The following is a 17299-nucleotide window of genomic DNA, read 5'->3' as shown; positions in this document are numbered from 1 at the left end:
TGTTATAAGTAATCTCCTGGAATGAAATGTCTAACATATATCAAGCATGCACCGTGTGGATCACTCCTAGGATAGATGCCAGAACTAATTTATATTGTTGTCTTTATCGCACGCTGTTGCTCTCTTGGTCTACCGCGCGAATATGTCTGTCCTTGTTGCACACTATCCTTGTCTACGCCGCCATTATGACTGTCTGTCCCACGCTATCGCTCTCTTTGTCTACCGCGCGTATGTCTATCCTTGTCACATGCTGTTGCCCTCCTTGTCTATCGCGCCTCTATGTCTGTCCTTGTCGCACGTTAGTACCCTCCTTGTCTAATGACGCTCGACAATGATGTAGCGACCTATAGTTCCTCGAGTACGAGTTTCGAACACCAACTTGTACGAGCCGCAAGTGGCTGTGCGCCTAGCGTCGAAGTCAACCGATATTCGATGTTAAGCAAACAGAGTGCGGAACCGCCAGGATGGGTGACCGACCATCCAGCCTAGCGAATAGTTACAACAACAAGCGTCTGGGGTAAGGAGTCGCTGCCATCAGCCCCACTGATGAGTCTAGGCAGCGACTCTGAGACGAAACGCACAACCTTTCCTCACCTTACCCACATCATCACTTCCTACATTATCCTCGCATTATCATCGCCATTTCAAACCCTTCAGGACGGTCGGTCGGGCACCCACCTAGCGGTATTCTGCTTAACATAGAATATCGCTAGACTTCGACGCTAGGCGCACAGCCACTTGTGCTTGTACAAGTCGATGTTCGAAACTCGTACTCGAGGAACTCTAGGCCACTACAGTGAGTTTGTGAGAAGTTGGTTATTATTAACATAAGTGAGTGAGAGAGAGAGAGCGAGTGAGAAACGAGTAGTAGTGGAGGTAAGACTAAAAGAGGAATAGCTGGAGATAGGGATAATAGTAATAGTAACAGTGATAGTAATCGAGCGGAAGGAACAGAGAAATCTGATTTTTTATCCCCTTTTCCACCAACAGAGTTGACATTTTATGAAAAACAAAAAATATGGATTCGAAATTATCGATAGCTCGGTTAAGAGTGAAGCCATCGAGCATTATAATCGAATTGTTGATCGCCTGTTAAGTGAAGACGCCGAATCAAAAGATTTAATATTAGCTGTATTATCTAAGCAAGAGGAAGACAAGCGAGCCGCAGAAGACCTCTAAGAATACGGACCAGTTGCAACGTTGGAGTTAGTCCTATCAGTCGACCAGTAGCGCCAAATTATGAAATGGGCTTAATACAGAAATCTAAAGAAATTTTAGTCAAATGCAAAGTACAACTTCATGAGCAAAAATTGGAGTTATTAAGGGCTACATCATATAAAGATGACCATTGGCTACCAAACTGGAGCACGCACTCTGTGATTCCATGCCTTTTTGTTGCTTTTGCAAAAATTCACATTATTACGTGAATCACGAAACGAAAATCCACAAAGGAAAACGGAAAATCTTCCAACAGGACAAAGAACAATGCTGTGCTTCGCAATTATAACAGCAATGGGAAGAAACATGATGAAAATTCCCCAGAACCAAAAAGAGAAATTATTTTACAGAAAATTTGAACATCCAGCACAGGATTGCGACAAGTAGACATCATCAACTATAACTGAAACCAATCACTTTTACGCGAAGGAAACGATGAGTTTTTGCACACCGCGAAACTGCAGTTAGATGACAATGAAAATGATTGTACATTTGTTACTACGTACTACTAAATTCATGTAGACTAGTCAGCTTCACTAAACAATTAAAATGTTTGCCCAAACTACCTGGAAAGCTGGGATACTTGGAAAAAGCGATTTATATGCTATAAATGTAAGGATATAATATAAATAATGTTTATTTTATGAAAATTATGACAATAGGACAAAAAATAATTAAACAAGACAAATTACTTTAAAACAACACGAATTAACAACTCAAATGAATTCTTTTAACGACACAATTGACATTTTTTAACAGTTCTCTTTCAATGCTCTTTCACGACTCTCACAACTCTGGTCTTTTTTTAAAAAAAGAAAAGCGCTTTATGTTTCATATGATCAACAAACAGGCTATCTGTTATAAACATAACTAAAATTAGATTAATTTTAATAACTGACAACTGATAATAACCGATACTACATAAATAACAGTTAGTTCAAGATTTTACATTATATTAAGTTAGGTTAGAGGGATAGACGTAAATATTATTCTTCAAAATAGCGCATATAGAATGTGTATTTTCATATATTTATGTATATATATATATATATTTATTTATTTATATAGTTATTAAAAATAGCGTCTGCTTGTTATATCTGCTTGTTATATTAGACGAGGTAATACGGAAAAAACTAGTATTAGTATTAATATTAGCGATTTTATGAGATCTGCCAAATTTACATTTAGTATGCTAAAACGATCGTGGAATTATAAGCATAAAGTTCTGTTCGAGAAAATAAATTTGCCTATGACCTCCTGGTCACAAAATCTATTCATATCTTAGCATACTTGTTAGTGTGTCTTAGCGTATATGGTACAAGTATGGTGCAAGCGGTAAAATGCAAACGATGATTTAAGAGATTATTAATTGAAGATGTAGCGGCTGACGATTCCTCAAATACGGGATTCGAACACCGACTAGCACAAGCCGCAAGTGGCTGTGCGCCCAACATCGAAGTACTTACGATCTTTGACGTTCAGCAGAGTGCACCTACCCCTTGGATAGCCTAGCTATAACAAAAGTCTTAGAGTGAGAGAGCGCTGCTATCAGCCCCACTGATGAGTCTAGGTAGCGATCCTGAAACGAAACTCATTGCCTTCACCTGTTTCACCTTTCTCACCATACCCAAATCCATCCGTTCCTACGTTCCTACATAAAAATCTTAAATTCCTTAAATATCATTATCATTAACACTTTTAACCCTTCAGAAGAGTTCCTACAAATATGGGTATTTGTCGAAAAGCTTTCTTTTTCCTTTTATTGCATTTTTCGTGACTTAACTTTATATATCAACATCTCAGTAAATATTAACTTCTATATATCAATAAATTACCAACTTTTTTTAACACTTGCTTTGAGATTGGATGTATTTCAATTAGTACAACGATTTATGGTCTATTTATTATTACTAAGCTGATTGTACTACACTGCATTCTGCAGTTTGATTCCATACTAATTGACACAATGGTCAATGTGTAGTGTATAGGTAGTTTGCAGCTTATCGTATCTCATTGCAGCCTGATAGTAATTAATATCCTTGTATTTTCTACAGTTTCCTATAGTTTTAATAGTTTTAACACTGAAAATATTGACGGCTAATGTATAAAAATTAAATCAAAAGAATTAGAATGCAAGGAGTAAGGAAAAATTTATAATACGACAACGAATGCAAACTTTTATTCATACGTGTTACAAAAATTATTCAAATCTGTGAAAATGTAGCATTGTACAAAACTACTCTAAAAGATTATAAATTGATCATTTGGGTAGCTTTAATTTTAACATCATATCAACATTCAGACAGAGTTGGGCTAATCAACTAATTCCTGAACATTTCTGTAATTAATCTATATCTTATTATGATTTGTAATGTGTTATTCAAACGTGTTAATCATCTACGATTTTGTTATTCAATAAAATTAAATATTATTATTGGTAACTGTTTGCAGTTTGAATAGTGGGTCTAACAACAGATCAAAAGTATAAAGAATATCTACATTTATTCTTTGCTGCATAATGGTATCTATTTTGTTGAATTTACAATAATCGCTTTTAATAAATTGTTTACATTTCCTCAATTATATTTTAAGTTAAGATAGTGACACGGCACGATGTGTCAAGCAATATGATTTCGGTTCGCTTGTATAATACTTGAGACGGATAGCAACCATATGGTGAAGTATTATACGAGAGATTGTTACGACTCCGATAAAATACCGAAGATCGCTTGTATATTTTATGAGTAATTCGCTTGGATCGGACGTTGCACGAAATTCTAATCGACCATCTGACTAATTTCTGACGACTATTCACGTATTAGCGGCAGCACTAACACAGTAATAGAAGAAATAGCAATATACAGGATGTTTCGTAACTTGTAGGACCCACTTCGGGATCTGATTATACGCTTAAAAATAATGAAAAAAAGTCATATAAATATAAGTCCTATCTGTCTTCGTTTATGAGATATAATGAATTTTATAAACAGAGTAAACTCTAGTAAGCTGGTTTTACCAGGGATAGTATATTCAATTTTCATAGTAATCATAATTGGGATGAAGAAAACCCACATGTTATTGTGCATTCAAGACATCAACACCAGTTTAATTTAAACGTATGGGCAGGAATAATTGATAAATTTTTAATAAACTAACAGGCAACGTTAATTTTCTGAGTACGCGTTTACATGAAATATTAAAGGAAGTTCCAGTCGATATTAGATATTCGTATGCGGTTTATGCATGGTGGAGCTCTGCTGCATTTTAGCCGAATGGCTAGGCAATTTTTAAATCAACGCTTTGCAAATAAATGGATTGGTCGTGGAGGTCTTGTTGCATGGCCTGCTCGTTCTCCGAATTTGAATCCATTAGATTTTCATTTGTGGGGATTTAAAATCTATTGTATACGCAACATCGATTGAAAATGCTGAAATACTACGAAATAGAATAGAGCAAGGCTTCCGACAAATTCGAGAAACACCAGGAATAATAGAGAGAGTAACCAGATCAATGACAAGATCTGCGTGCAGGCTTGTCTTCAAATGCAAGGTGATCATTTCGAGCATTTTTTGTAAAAGTAATTAAAACAGAAAATTCATTGCATCTCATAAACGAAGACAGATAGGACATATATTTATATGACTTTTTTTCATTATTTTTAAGCGTACAGTCAGCTCGAAGTGGGTCCCACAAGTTACGAAGCACCCTGTATAATAGCCGATATATGGCCGTATAGGAGAAAGACTGACTATAGTATACGACGAATTGTAATGATGACGCAGTGACGTGATACACACTCAGTAGTTGTATTTACGTACTCAGTGATATGCATTGACGCACTGACAACTGTTGAGTATTCCAACTTTACTAACGCATTAACAACGCACTGATTGTATGTAACGACGCATTGACACTTTGCTGATGGCCTGTTTTATAGGAAAGTGATGGCGAGTACAGGCCAATCACTTTGATTCGTCAGCCGTTTGATTGCCCTGACGAAGTTCTTCTAAACGCGGTGAAATTATTAAACATCGATAGACTGATCCGATAACCGATATTAAAGAATATTAAATATAACAGGCACGCGGGTCAGTGACTGGAGAAGAAAACAATGAACTATCGCGTCACAATACCCGCAAGATGGTAGACGTTAGTACTTCTTGCCAGCATAAAAAACGGTTGAACCATTGCCCTTATCTAAAAATAAAATAATAAATTATTTTATATGGACAAGAAATCTAATGTCTTTCGTACACATAATTCTATAATAACTAGAATTGTGGAAAATCGCCCGAGCAGATAGATTTACGTATGGTATAAAACAAAAGTAATGAACTGGCGGCCCACAGGAAATGGTAAGGGTTAAGGGCCGTGCCCCTACTTTTTGGATCAGTAGGGTGAACCGTTCTATCGAACAGTATCGATTTCACTGCGGCGAGAACAGAATGGAAACCAATTTTTATAGTGAGAGAATAAGCAGACTGAGTGTTCAGCTCGACGGCAAGAAACTTGCAGGTTATAAATACACGCTTCTTATTTTTTTCTGCTTCGCTGAGCAGTCTCCATCTACTAAACTCTGAAAATCGCAATCGAATTCTGTAATTACCACTACATTCATGTATATTCATATTTGTTTACGCCAGTCGATTGCAGCCATAGTTTTAGTAACATCAGTTAATATATGTGAATGTAGTGATAATTGGAGAAAGAGCAGTTCAGTTGTAATCGTTATAGTCTAGCAAGTATGAAAGGGACCACTCAGGAAAAGGGAAGAAGCCCGAAGTCAATATGTGACCCATGGACCACTATTTCGCATGCTAGGTTAAGTTATTGTTAGGAGTTTAGGAAGAAGTCACGTGAAAGGAATATGAATCTGATTAATTGTTTCGGATACAAGCTTAAAAGGAAATTTATTAGCCTTACAAACAAGAGCGTGTAGTATAATTTGTTGATGAATGATGGAAAATTTCTGTTGTCTTTCGAGACTTTTCAGTTCTCAACAATATTTTATAATTATGTATTTTATAATTATGTATTTATAAGATAAGATGATATCGGATTTTATATTTAGGGAATTAAAAAATATTTTACATCCTATTCAAATGCATAATAAAACTACAAGAAAATAATCCTACATAAGTAACTCTCGTATTGATTTTTTTTCAAAGATGTTGATTCATCTAACAAATGGAAATCTAAATATGCTCCCATATAGTTTCGTCGTACACAAATGACATAAGTATTGCTCCTAGATAATCAGAATTTTGTTCTAACAGGCGTTTTTGGTCATGCCTGAGCAAATGAGCTGTTCAAACGTGATTCAAGTAACTTTTAACCTGTTGTTAATATCATCTACTTCCTTTGTATATTTCATGAATAGATAATTCTATTTAAAATATCGAAGAAATGGAAATAACCAAAATATATAAACAGATTGATTCTGGTATTATCCAGCTTAACAAAGCTTCAATGCAACTTCGTTCCTTCTTGGATATTTGTAAGCCTTAGTAGCTACGAAGCAATCCCAAATCATTTGCGCTATAGTATAGTGATCATTGAGATTCATTTTCGTGGATTGAATCGCATTGCTTTTAAAACAAAATACGAATACATCCAGGAGTGAATAAAAAAGTTTAACATGCCGTTCCATCTGGTACACGATATTGTCTCTACGTAATATAACCACGAGTAAAGAAAAACTGTTACGTAACGACATTAATGTAAAAATAGTATTGTAATGTAAAAATAGTATTAATATGTTAATAAAAATATAAAGTTATATGTTTTTTTTAATTCTTCTTTATCCTATAACATAATGGAATAAGAATCTCATTCTATTTGAAAAATACAAGATGATCTATTTTCCTTGATTCCTATTTTTCTCCACTTATTTTTTTACAATTACCGGTGAGTTTGTAAATTAATTACTTCCTCACTGATCTTGACGATTCCTAAATATATTACAGGGATCGATATTCTGAACAATACTTCCCTCTAACAAAGTCTCTGTTAGACGAAAATACTGTTCAAAATGTCGATCTCCATATATTCAGAAATCATCGAAATTGACGAAGGAGCAGAAAATCTATAAGTTATAATTAGAGTGAATTAAAAGGACACAGGCAAGTGTTTAGATTACCTGGTGAATTGCTAAAAGCAATTTATCTAAAGCAATTGCTAAAAGCAATATTTCTGTTACAGATCTATGCGTCGACTTGATGAAATTAACTTGGTTAAACTAGAGAAATAGGTGAGTTACAAAAATGTTCTGTTTTTGTATGTGTTTGAATCCACCTAGACTCAATCAAAATTATTCAATTTGACCCGAAGTATCGACCATATGCATCCGAATCATTTGGGCAAATTTTTATTTAAATAATAAATAATAAACAATAATTAAATGTATAATTTTTATTTAAATGAAATTCATTTAAATAATATTGATATTGTAATTTAATTCACACTTTTGATTTTTAAAATCAAAAGTGATTTAGATTGAAGTAGATTTTAAAAATTCTTATTTCATATTTAAATTAGATAAAACAACAATAATTGTTTAATTTCTCATATCCGTTATATTGAATATAAAAATACCAAATAAAATAGTTATGCAAATGATATCGTCGCTTTTTATAATCGCTAAATATAATTTGCCCGATAGAAATATAAATATTGCGTTTAAAAACTGTTATATAGATGTAATAGTAAATGTTAAGGCCAATGTACTATTAATAACATGAAGCTAATTAAAAACAATTAAAAATAATTATTTATTGAAAATCCTGTTCTTAATTTTGAATTTAAAACATATTTTTATTTCAATTACCAAGTTAGATCGTATAAAATAGTACCTTTATAAGTAAAATAATTTTCCTAATAGGAAATTATTTTCCTAAAGGAATCTTTATTCAATTTATTTAACAAGCGTATACGATATTACAAGCAGATCATTTCTTTAAACGAATTTTTTCCTGACAAATAGATCAGTACTAGATATAATAAAATCCTCTCAAAATACACTTTACCAAATATATTTTAAATAGGAAATCTGAAACCTATGTCCCTTTCAACATTGTTAGAAATTCATTACGCTATGAATCGTTTTAAGATTTGGTTAAGAACCAAAATTCTTGAACCAAATTTCGGTCAAGTATAGAAAAACATAGAAAAATATAGAAAATATAGTCAAAGTATAGAAAAACATATAAGCGCGGCAAAAAGAGACCACGTAACATTTTTACGTCAAAAAGTTATCGAAAAATCTTATCTCGCTTGCTTAATAAATTTCTGTGAAATTATAAAATAGTTAACAATTAATGAATCTGGATCTCAAATTTATTGTACATCATTTTAGTAATGGCTACAAATATTGTAGCCATTAACCTTAACTCAGACTCAGATTTAATTAACTATGACGTTACTTGACGTCTAACTAATTTATAATGCAATTTTAGATATTTTTCAACAATAAATAATATCATACATGAATCATTGAGTTCATTTCAACAATGCCATGAAGAAAAATACAAGATTTCACTTCATTTGATCTCAAACTTTCCTCCATTACTCAACCTGCAGAAATGTAATTTGCTCCACATAATGTGTCACTTTATACCACATTTATAAAAATATTCCTTTAATATATTTTGCGAGATACATAAGAATATATTCCATATACATATATGTTTGTATTTTGCATTAAATCTTCATGGAATAATAATTTATTGTATATTAAAAAAATAACACTTTGCTATTACAATAGTGATAGGTAAATTATAATATAATATTATAATATTGATAGATAGTTTATAGAAAAAATTCGAACAATATTTTCAATAAACGTAATTCTTAACTAATAAATAACAGAATTTATGTTATTTGTCTTGCCCAATGTATGCTACATATTTACAACAAAATACATAATTATAACAAAATTATTAAAAATTTGACATAAATTTAAATGTATAATATAAGGAAGTGAGAAAATATAGTAATATTTTAATATTAATAATAATTTAGAATAATTGTAGATTTAGTTAGTTAAAAATTTATTTTAAGAATGTTTTATAAAATATATCATTTATACCTAAAACTATGTGTTAATTATTTTAAAATTTTAATTTACTGTATAAAATTTACTGTATCATCATAAGTCCATAAAACATGGATAAAGCTCTTTATGATATATACAGTAGTAGAATGATTTCAGTTAGGTACTAGATTTACATTTCGATGTGGAAAATTTGATAATACAGCAATGGATTTCAAAAATTATGTTTGGCGCATTCTCTGCTTGATCAATTTCAAATCGCTTTACTTGATATAGTTCCCCAACTCACCGTTGTTTAAACGTAGAGTGCGCTAAAAAGCCAGTGATTTTTTAATATGTTGGTATTTCAGGTCACGAGCCACGAAAGTCCGTAAGATGCGATGTCTGTTTATATACCTCGTTTGTGCCTTAAAACACGATGCCCCATTTAATGTCCATCTATCCTATTCTTAACCAATGATAGTACAATACCTAACTAAAGCAATATAATAGAATGTAATACAAAAGTGATAATAAGATTCTAAAGTCTCACATATAACAAAACAGAAAACATTACATGTTATTTCTTTTTAAAGGCTCGCCAAAAGTATTCGATTAATATCATAGATCTTACCATGTTATTTGACATAATTGTGATTTTATTTATTAACTGACCTGAATGAATCAATTGCAAATATAAAAACTTGATTAAAGAAAAGAAAAAAAGGAAAAAATGTTATTTCTTATTGTATCTCGTTGTGATATTATTTCAGTTATTAAACCAGTTATTAATTTAATTGTATATACACATATTATTTTGGAATAATTGCTGCGTTCAGTTATTAACAGTTTCAGAATTTTCATTACGATTTCGTTATATATTATAATAACTGTAATATAAATTGTAAATTTCACATTCTTACAACAAAAATTATATTTAAAAATTGGCCTTAAGTTTTGTATTTCTCTTTTCTCTTGTGCTTATATTTAATGGTTGTAGTTTATTCGCTTTTCTGAAACTGTATGTGTAACGTGTGTTTGTAATCTGTCAGCACGCGGACGACTTCCACAATATACATATTCCAATAGCTTTGTAATGGGAGAACGCGAAAGAGCTTGACAGAAACTTATTTTAAGTATATTACAAGTTAAAGAAGATTTTCGACTACGAAAATGAGTACCATACTAGAGAAGATCGCATCGATCGAGGCCGAGGTAACCTCTTTCGTCTCCTTTCGTTTTATGTTCAAGCTTGTTATCTCATTCATTGTAATATAATTTCGTTTATAGATGGCTCGCACTCAGAAAAATAAGGCAACATCAGGCCATTTGGGTTTGCTGAAAGCTAAATTGGCCAAATTGAGACGAGAACTTATTACTCCAAAAGGTGGTGGAGGCGGTGGAGAGCAGGGTTTTGAAGTGGCTAAAACGGGTGATGCTAGAATAGGTTTTGTCGGTACGTATTAAAATCTAGAAATATATCTATATAAAGTTAAAAATAAAGTATAAAGTTTACACATATGCGACAATTAAAGGTTTTCCTTCTGTTGGTAAATCTACGCTATTGAGTACACTTGCTGGAGTCTATTCGGAAGTTGCAGCATATGAATTTACAACTCTTACTACTGTTCCTGGTTGCATAAAATATAAGGGTGCAAAGATACAAGTAACTAATTGTTTATAATTTTTTTGTCATAAATATAATTTTATATTATTTATATTATTTTATATTTTAATATCAGCCATGGATATTTACATATATATGAGAAATTCCAAATATTTACAATAGAAAAAGAAGCATTTAGGATATTTTACGGATTTTAGTTAATTTGTTGCCTAAAAGTAAATCAATTTTAAAATACTATGAATATTTCTTATATTTGTTTATAGTATACAGATAATCGAAAACACAATATTGTAAAAATTTATATACAATTATCACATACACGAGTGAATAAAACTTATTAGTTAATCTCACATAATGAATAGAACTTATTTTAATTATAATTAATAAATCTGATGATTTTTTTTCCAATTTATTTATGTTTCTTAGTAGATAAATGTAAGAAATATTGTCATTTTCTTAAAATCTGTATAAATTTAACTAATAATTAAATTGTGGATTTTTATGCATTTATACAAAATTTGAAGTTGCAAAAATGCAATAATAAAAAAAAACAAAATACACGTTTTGGTATTTATTAAAATATTTGGTAGATTAAATAAATTTATTTAAATTCTATTTAAGTTTATAAAAATACTAATTCACATAAAAATCTGCATTATCCATAAAATATTAAAAATCCAGATATTTCTTTTTAAATATTTTGAATTTAACATTTAAAATGTATGTAAATCTTTGTAACCAACTGTATTACAGTTACTTGATTTGCCTGGTATCATCGAAGGTGCAAAAGATGGTAAAGGACGTGGAAGACAAGTTATTGCAGTTGCAAGAACTTGTAGTTTAATATTTATCGTTCTGGATGTACTGAAACCGCTTGGCCACAAGAGATTAATCGAACACGAACTGGAAGGTTTTGGACTTCGTTTAAACAAACAACCACCGAACATTACTTTCCGCAAGAAGGATAAAGGTGGCATTAATTTTCAAACCACGGTAATTAAGCGACAGAAAGAAGAGCAACAAAGAAAGCTACACGTGATTCGCAATTCGTTTCGATTTTGTGCAGTGTAACTATCTCTTCGTTTATGTTTTGTTATGTTGGACAGAGTCATGCGTAGTTTTTGTAAAATGACTATTGTGTAGAAATCTACACTGGAAATTAAAATGATTGTATTATTATATAGTGTGCACAGTCAGAACTTGACTTAGAAACAGTGAAGAGTATTCTATCTGAATATAGAATTCACAATGCGGATATTACTTTACGATACGATGCCACATCTGATGATCTAATCGACGTCATCGAGGGAAATCGTGTCTACGTACCGTGTATTTATTTGCTCAATAAAATAGGTAATTGTGTAAGGTCGTTTAAAATTCTAGAATAATAGTTCGAATTATTGATGAGAATTTTTTTTTTTTTTTTTTTGTTTGATCTCTAGATCAAATTAGTATCGAGGAACTAGACATCATTTATAAAATACCTCATTGCGTACCGATTTCTGCTCATCACAAGTGGAATTTTGATGACCTCCTTGAAAAAATGTGGGAGTATTTACAGTTGGTTAGAATGTAAGTAGTATTTGAAATGATTGATTTCATTAATTCTTTGATGTATTATCATGTATCCGATTTGGTTCTATTGTTTAGCTATACGAAACCAAAGGGACAATTACCAGACTACAACTCCCCGGTAGTATTGAACAGGGAGAAACGAACGGTCGAAGATTTTTGTAATAAACTACATCGATCTATCGCAAAAGAGTTCAAATAGTATGTATTCACTCTAATCTCATTCGTAATTATCTATTCTCAATTACTAGCACTCTTGTTTATTTATCTCATTTTTAGTGCTCTTGTATGGGGATCGTCCGTCAAACATCAGCCACAAAAGGTTGGGAAAGATCACATATTATGCGACGAGGATGTCGTGCAGATTGTGAAAAAAGTATAATTTTACTTAGTATTTTATTTGATTTTCCCTATGTTAGTAGGGAATAGAACTACTATTAATTATGAAAGAATTTTTATAGTTCATCTTTTGTAATTAAAAGCTTTATTTTATAATTACAATTTTGAGATTCGTTTTATTTTACTCCATGTAAAACTATTTTTATGCGTTAAGCTTAGAAGAAAGATATGCACATGTTAGAAATGTTTGAAAACAAACTACAAATGATTTTTTTAATAAATAAAATCATGTGTAAATTATTGATAATATATAAATCATTTGAGATGATTTTATTTATTTAAAGTCAAGTATGAAATGCATATATACACAAGTAAGATATACATATAATCATATAAATAACATTTTTATTTATAAACTTTTCAAAATATACTCTCTTCGTTGTTGATCCAATAACTTTTCAAGGTGTTGACACTTTAATTTTACATCATGAAGTTCTTTCGTCAAATTTTTTATTGTCAATACTTTTTGAGTTATTATCAATTTAATTCTAGAACGTAGAAACAGAGTTATTTTGTTAATAATAGAAAAGACATTTGTAGTTATTCTTTGAGTAATATACAATACCATATCAGAATGAATTGAAGACGTATTAAACACAATTCATTATTCAAAAAGAAAAAAGGAAAGAAAAATAATATGATATGATATAAGGACTAAGGACATAGAATGTTAGTGAATAGTATTGTATAGAATTGTATCCATTAAAAAGTGAAACAAATCTCTATTTAGGTTTCATTTTTTTATACGTGTAATGAATCTCCATAATATCTCATATATTTGACAGCGGAGATATTAAATGAAAAAAGATTGAGTGACATTTAATCTCAAACAAAAACTAAGAAAGCTTCCAAATCCACGAAGAAAGTTTAAAGATACAATATAAGAATCAAGAACGCTTGATGTTACGAAGTATGTTAATATTATGTTGAATCATGCCTCGTACTGGAGATACTTCATAAAAATTATATAGAAAAAGAAAGAAAGATATTCAATTTCTGCTATAAACAATCTGCCAAAATCCTGATATGAATATCAAACACATCTGGGGGTATTTGAAACAAAAATTAGGGAAATATTCAAATCCATCAACAAATAAAGTTTGTGTTTGGAACGAGTCGTTCAAAAATTGTGCTTAACACAGTTCAAGAATAATATAGAGTAAAAGAGTTAAACACTGATTATCAGAATATATGAAATATTTTCTACTTGTCAATTTTTTCTATAAGTTTGATAAAATGAATGTTTTATTCTGATACGGCATGTAATTTGTAATCGTCGAACTGATTAAATCAAACCTGCTGTGCAACTGAGCCATCGAGGTGTCTCTGTTTACATTAATACGAGTTATTTCTTGATAAAGCGAGGCAATTTTTTCCTCCAATTCTCTTTTTTCCTGTTCGATCTCTTGTCTTGCCAATTTCTTCGAGTTATTTCTTTCCATACTTAACCGTTTGATCACCTAAAGATATTTATCATTCGAAATATAATTGATAATTGCTCTTTATAATTGATGATGATTGATTGCTCTTTGAAATACTTTACTTCGTTTGCATTATTCAACTCAGATACATATTCTTGCAACTTGCTCTCTGCTTGTTGTAATTGAATTTCAGTTTTCTCCAGCTTATCTTTCGTTTGAATTAATTTAGTTTTCTGAAGCTGTTCGTTGTCTATCGTTGTTTGTAAATCTATTTCATACTTGTCTCTCAGAGATCTGAAAAACAATGGAACTTTGTTTACATCATTAGAAGATACATATTTTGCGTTGCAATAATTATTAATTCTTGTAAAATTTTATGTATCTTATTTTTTTTCCAAAATTAATTTTTTTTTTAAATTGGAGGTGATGGAGAGAAGCAATTTTCATATTTGTATTTGACGCACGAAATTCTACAAGAATTGAATGTTGAAAAGTTAATCCTTAATATTATAATTTTTTTTTATTTTACTTACAAAAATTTCTTGATTTCTATTAATATTTTTGTTCATGTTTTATCAAAGAAATAAGCAAATAATTCCTAGTATAGCAATTTTTTACAAATGAAAAAATGTGAATGTAATATGTTCTTCAATGTTATATAGATCATTATATTCATAACAAATTATATTCACAATATAAGGGAGAGAAAAGGAATTAATTGTAGTTTTAAAAAAAGAACTTTTTTTTATTAATCTCTAAATAGAACATTTTTTAATTAAAATGAAACAAAAAATTGCGAAAATTTTTCATTTGGGGAAACTAGAAAAAAATATAAAAAAAGCATTGCTGCACAGTGATTTCAATTCGTGTAACATTAGATCATGATACTAAGAATTGAATTATCGGAGAGTGGAGTTAGAAATATATTATTATTGTTCATGTATTTAAATATTGTTACTGAGATACGTGTATATTAACATTTATGTATATTTTATGTAATTATTATTGTACTTATATAGCAAGAATATTAGATACTTATGATCATTATTTCTGAAACAAACAACTTTTTATATCAAGTTACTAGAAAAAGTTAATGATAATTAAATCTTGTTAACTCTGTTATTTAAATCTGAAACTATATTGTTTTGTACCGTTATCTATAATTTATCTACTTGTATATAATTTTTTAATGTGTATTGTATATTTGTTCAATGATATTGTTATCTACATTATCATATATTTTTTTCAGAAATTACTTGCATAAATATATTTACATCTTCGGATATCTTCTTATTAATAAATAATGCTATATGTATAATATTAATAATTAATACTATATGTATAATAAGAACCAATAACATGACAGTTAGCAATCGATGACCTGTAATGTCAGGTAATTTTCAAAGATTTTAAATTTTTAACAAAAGTCGATTCTTTGTAAAAGTCGCTCCAAGAAATAACAAATCATTATAACGTTAATAATAACAAAATTGGAGTATTCGCAAAAATTACCAAAATTTAAAAGGTTATTATCGAACGAAAAGTATATAACAAACTAAGAATATAGTCATTTTAAATTTATAATACTTATATATACATCTCTCCTCGTCAATACAAAATTGAAAAGTATTATCGAATTTTATCAATTTTGTGGAATTTTTCACACACAGTTTTGATTTTTGTAATCCACTCGTTTCGTGTAAATACTTCTCCATGGTAAATTTTTGCTTCTGAAGGTAATGAATATTTCTCCATAAGTAGAAATCTGAAGATGTAAATAGAAATCTGATGATCTAGATCAAGAGATTAGTTCTTTACGACTAATCGGTCATTGAAATTATTCGTATCGATTTATCGTTTGTCCTATTTTTATTATAACTTTTTAATGAAGTTTTTTGGAACATAATATTTTAGTGTTTTTTTTACCTGTAGAACATATTGGCAAAATTTTAACACTAAATTTCGAAACATGTCAATTGCATATTAATTCTTGTATATTTTTTGGCTATATCGTACAACGATAGACATGTTCATTTTTTACACTTCGCGTCAAAAATGTAGCACACTATATAACTTTTGAAACAATATATTGCATTGTTTTATATGTTTGTAGTGTATCATAATAATAACAAATTATATAAGTACATTTCAAAATATTTTACGAAAAGAATAAATTTTATTTTACAATATCGAAAAATAATGAAAAATCGATGCGTCAAAAAGATAGCACATTTCTCTTAAACGACTTATTATCTATAGAAATATATTAAAATTTTAATATTTTGTTGCTCCATCTTTTGCTTGTATTACTGCTAATAAACGGTTTGGTAAGGATTCAAATAATTTTTTAACAAATTTTTGGCTTAAAGATCTCCAGTTTTGCTCGATGCAATTTTTTAATTCCTGAACGGTCTGAAATTGTCTTCTCTTAGCATATACTGATCTCGATAATTGTGCCCAACAATTCTCGATGATGTTTGAATCTGATGATCTGGCTGGCCATTGTAAGATTTGAATATTTTTCTGTGTAAAGTACTGTTTCACAATCCTTGCCGTATGGACACTTGAATTATCTTGTGCCCGTACGGGGCACAAAATGAAGTTTGTGCCCGCAATTTTTACTGCATGTTTTTCCAACTGTTCATTTAAATATAATTTGAACTTTTCATTTTTCCACTTACAAACTTAATTTCTGTGTTTCCATAATATCCAATTACAGCCTACACCATTACTCCTCCACCACCTGCTTGTCGATGACTTAAAATCTGTGGTTCTTTGCGCAAATCATGAAAATAAGATCGATATCCATCTAATGTAAATCTCTTTTCATCGCTGAAAATTACTTTTCGCCATTTTTTCATCCAGCGGATAAATTTTTCAGCAAATTGTAAACGTGTTTCTTTATGCTGCTTCGTTAGCGGTGATTTACGCATCAATTTTTTGCGTTGTATATACTCACATTCTTTTATAATACGTTGCACATTACGTACTTTAGTATTTACGTTAGCTTCTGCTGCAATTTCTTTTGCAGTA

The 17299-nt window shown here is 30.3% G+C and overlaps 2 protein-coding genes across 2 annotated transcripts in view; one reads left to right on the top strand and one right to left on the bottom strand.

The window, feature by feature from the left end:
* The first annotated feature begins 10235 nt into the window (after positions 1 to 10235).
* Positions 10236 to 12947, top strand: LOC122532550 (GTP-binding protein 128up). Its single transcript, XM_043661386.1, has 8 exons — positions 10236 to 10462; positions 10538 to 10703; positions 10783 to 10913; positions 11628 to 11867; positions 12059 to 12227; positions 12317 to 12446; positions 12525 to 12647; positions 12726 to 12947. Exons 1-8 carry the CDS (start codon positions 10421 to 10423, stop codon positions 12826 to 12828), a joined length of 1104 nt encoding a protein of 367 aa, XP_043517321.1. The 5' UTR covers positions 10236 to 10420; the 3' UTR covers positions 12829 to 12947.
* A 247-nt stretch (positions 12948 to 13194) lies between these two features.
* The window catches only part of LOC122532559 (centrosomal protein of 131 kDa-like), a 10434-nt gene continuing 6329 nt past the window's right edge, over positions 13195 to 17299 (bottom strand). Inside the window, exons 8-10 of the mRNA XM_043661398.1 lie at positions 14389 to 14560; positions 14142 to 14305; positions 13195 to 13333 (exon numbers count right to left, since the gene is read on the bottom strand). Of these exons, the coding sequence (XP_043517333.1) occupies positions 13195 to 13333; positions 14142 to 14305; positions 14389 to 14560 (475 nt within the window). The remainder of the gene's footprint in view (positions 13334 to 14141; positions 14306 to 14388; positions 14561 to 17299) is intronic.

Source organism: Frieseomelitta varia, unplaced genomic scaffold, assembly GCF_011392965.1.
Source record: "Frieseomelitta varia isolate USP_RPSP 00005682 unplaced genomic scaffold, Fvar_1.2 scaffold_459, whole genome shotgun sequence".
Lineage (NCBI taxonomy): Eukaryota > Metazoa > Arthropoda > Insecta > Hymenoptera > Apidae > Frieseomelitta > Frieseomelitta varia.
This window is presented reverse-complemented; position numbering and strand designations above follow the sequence as displayed.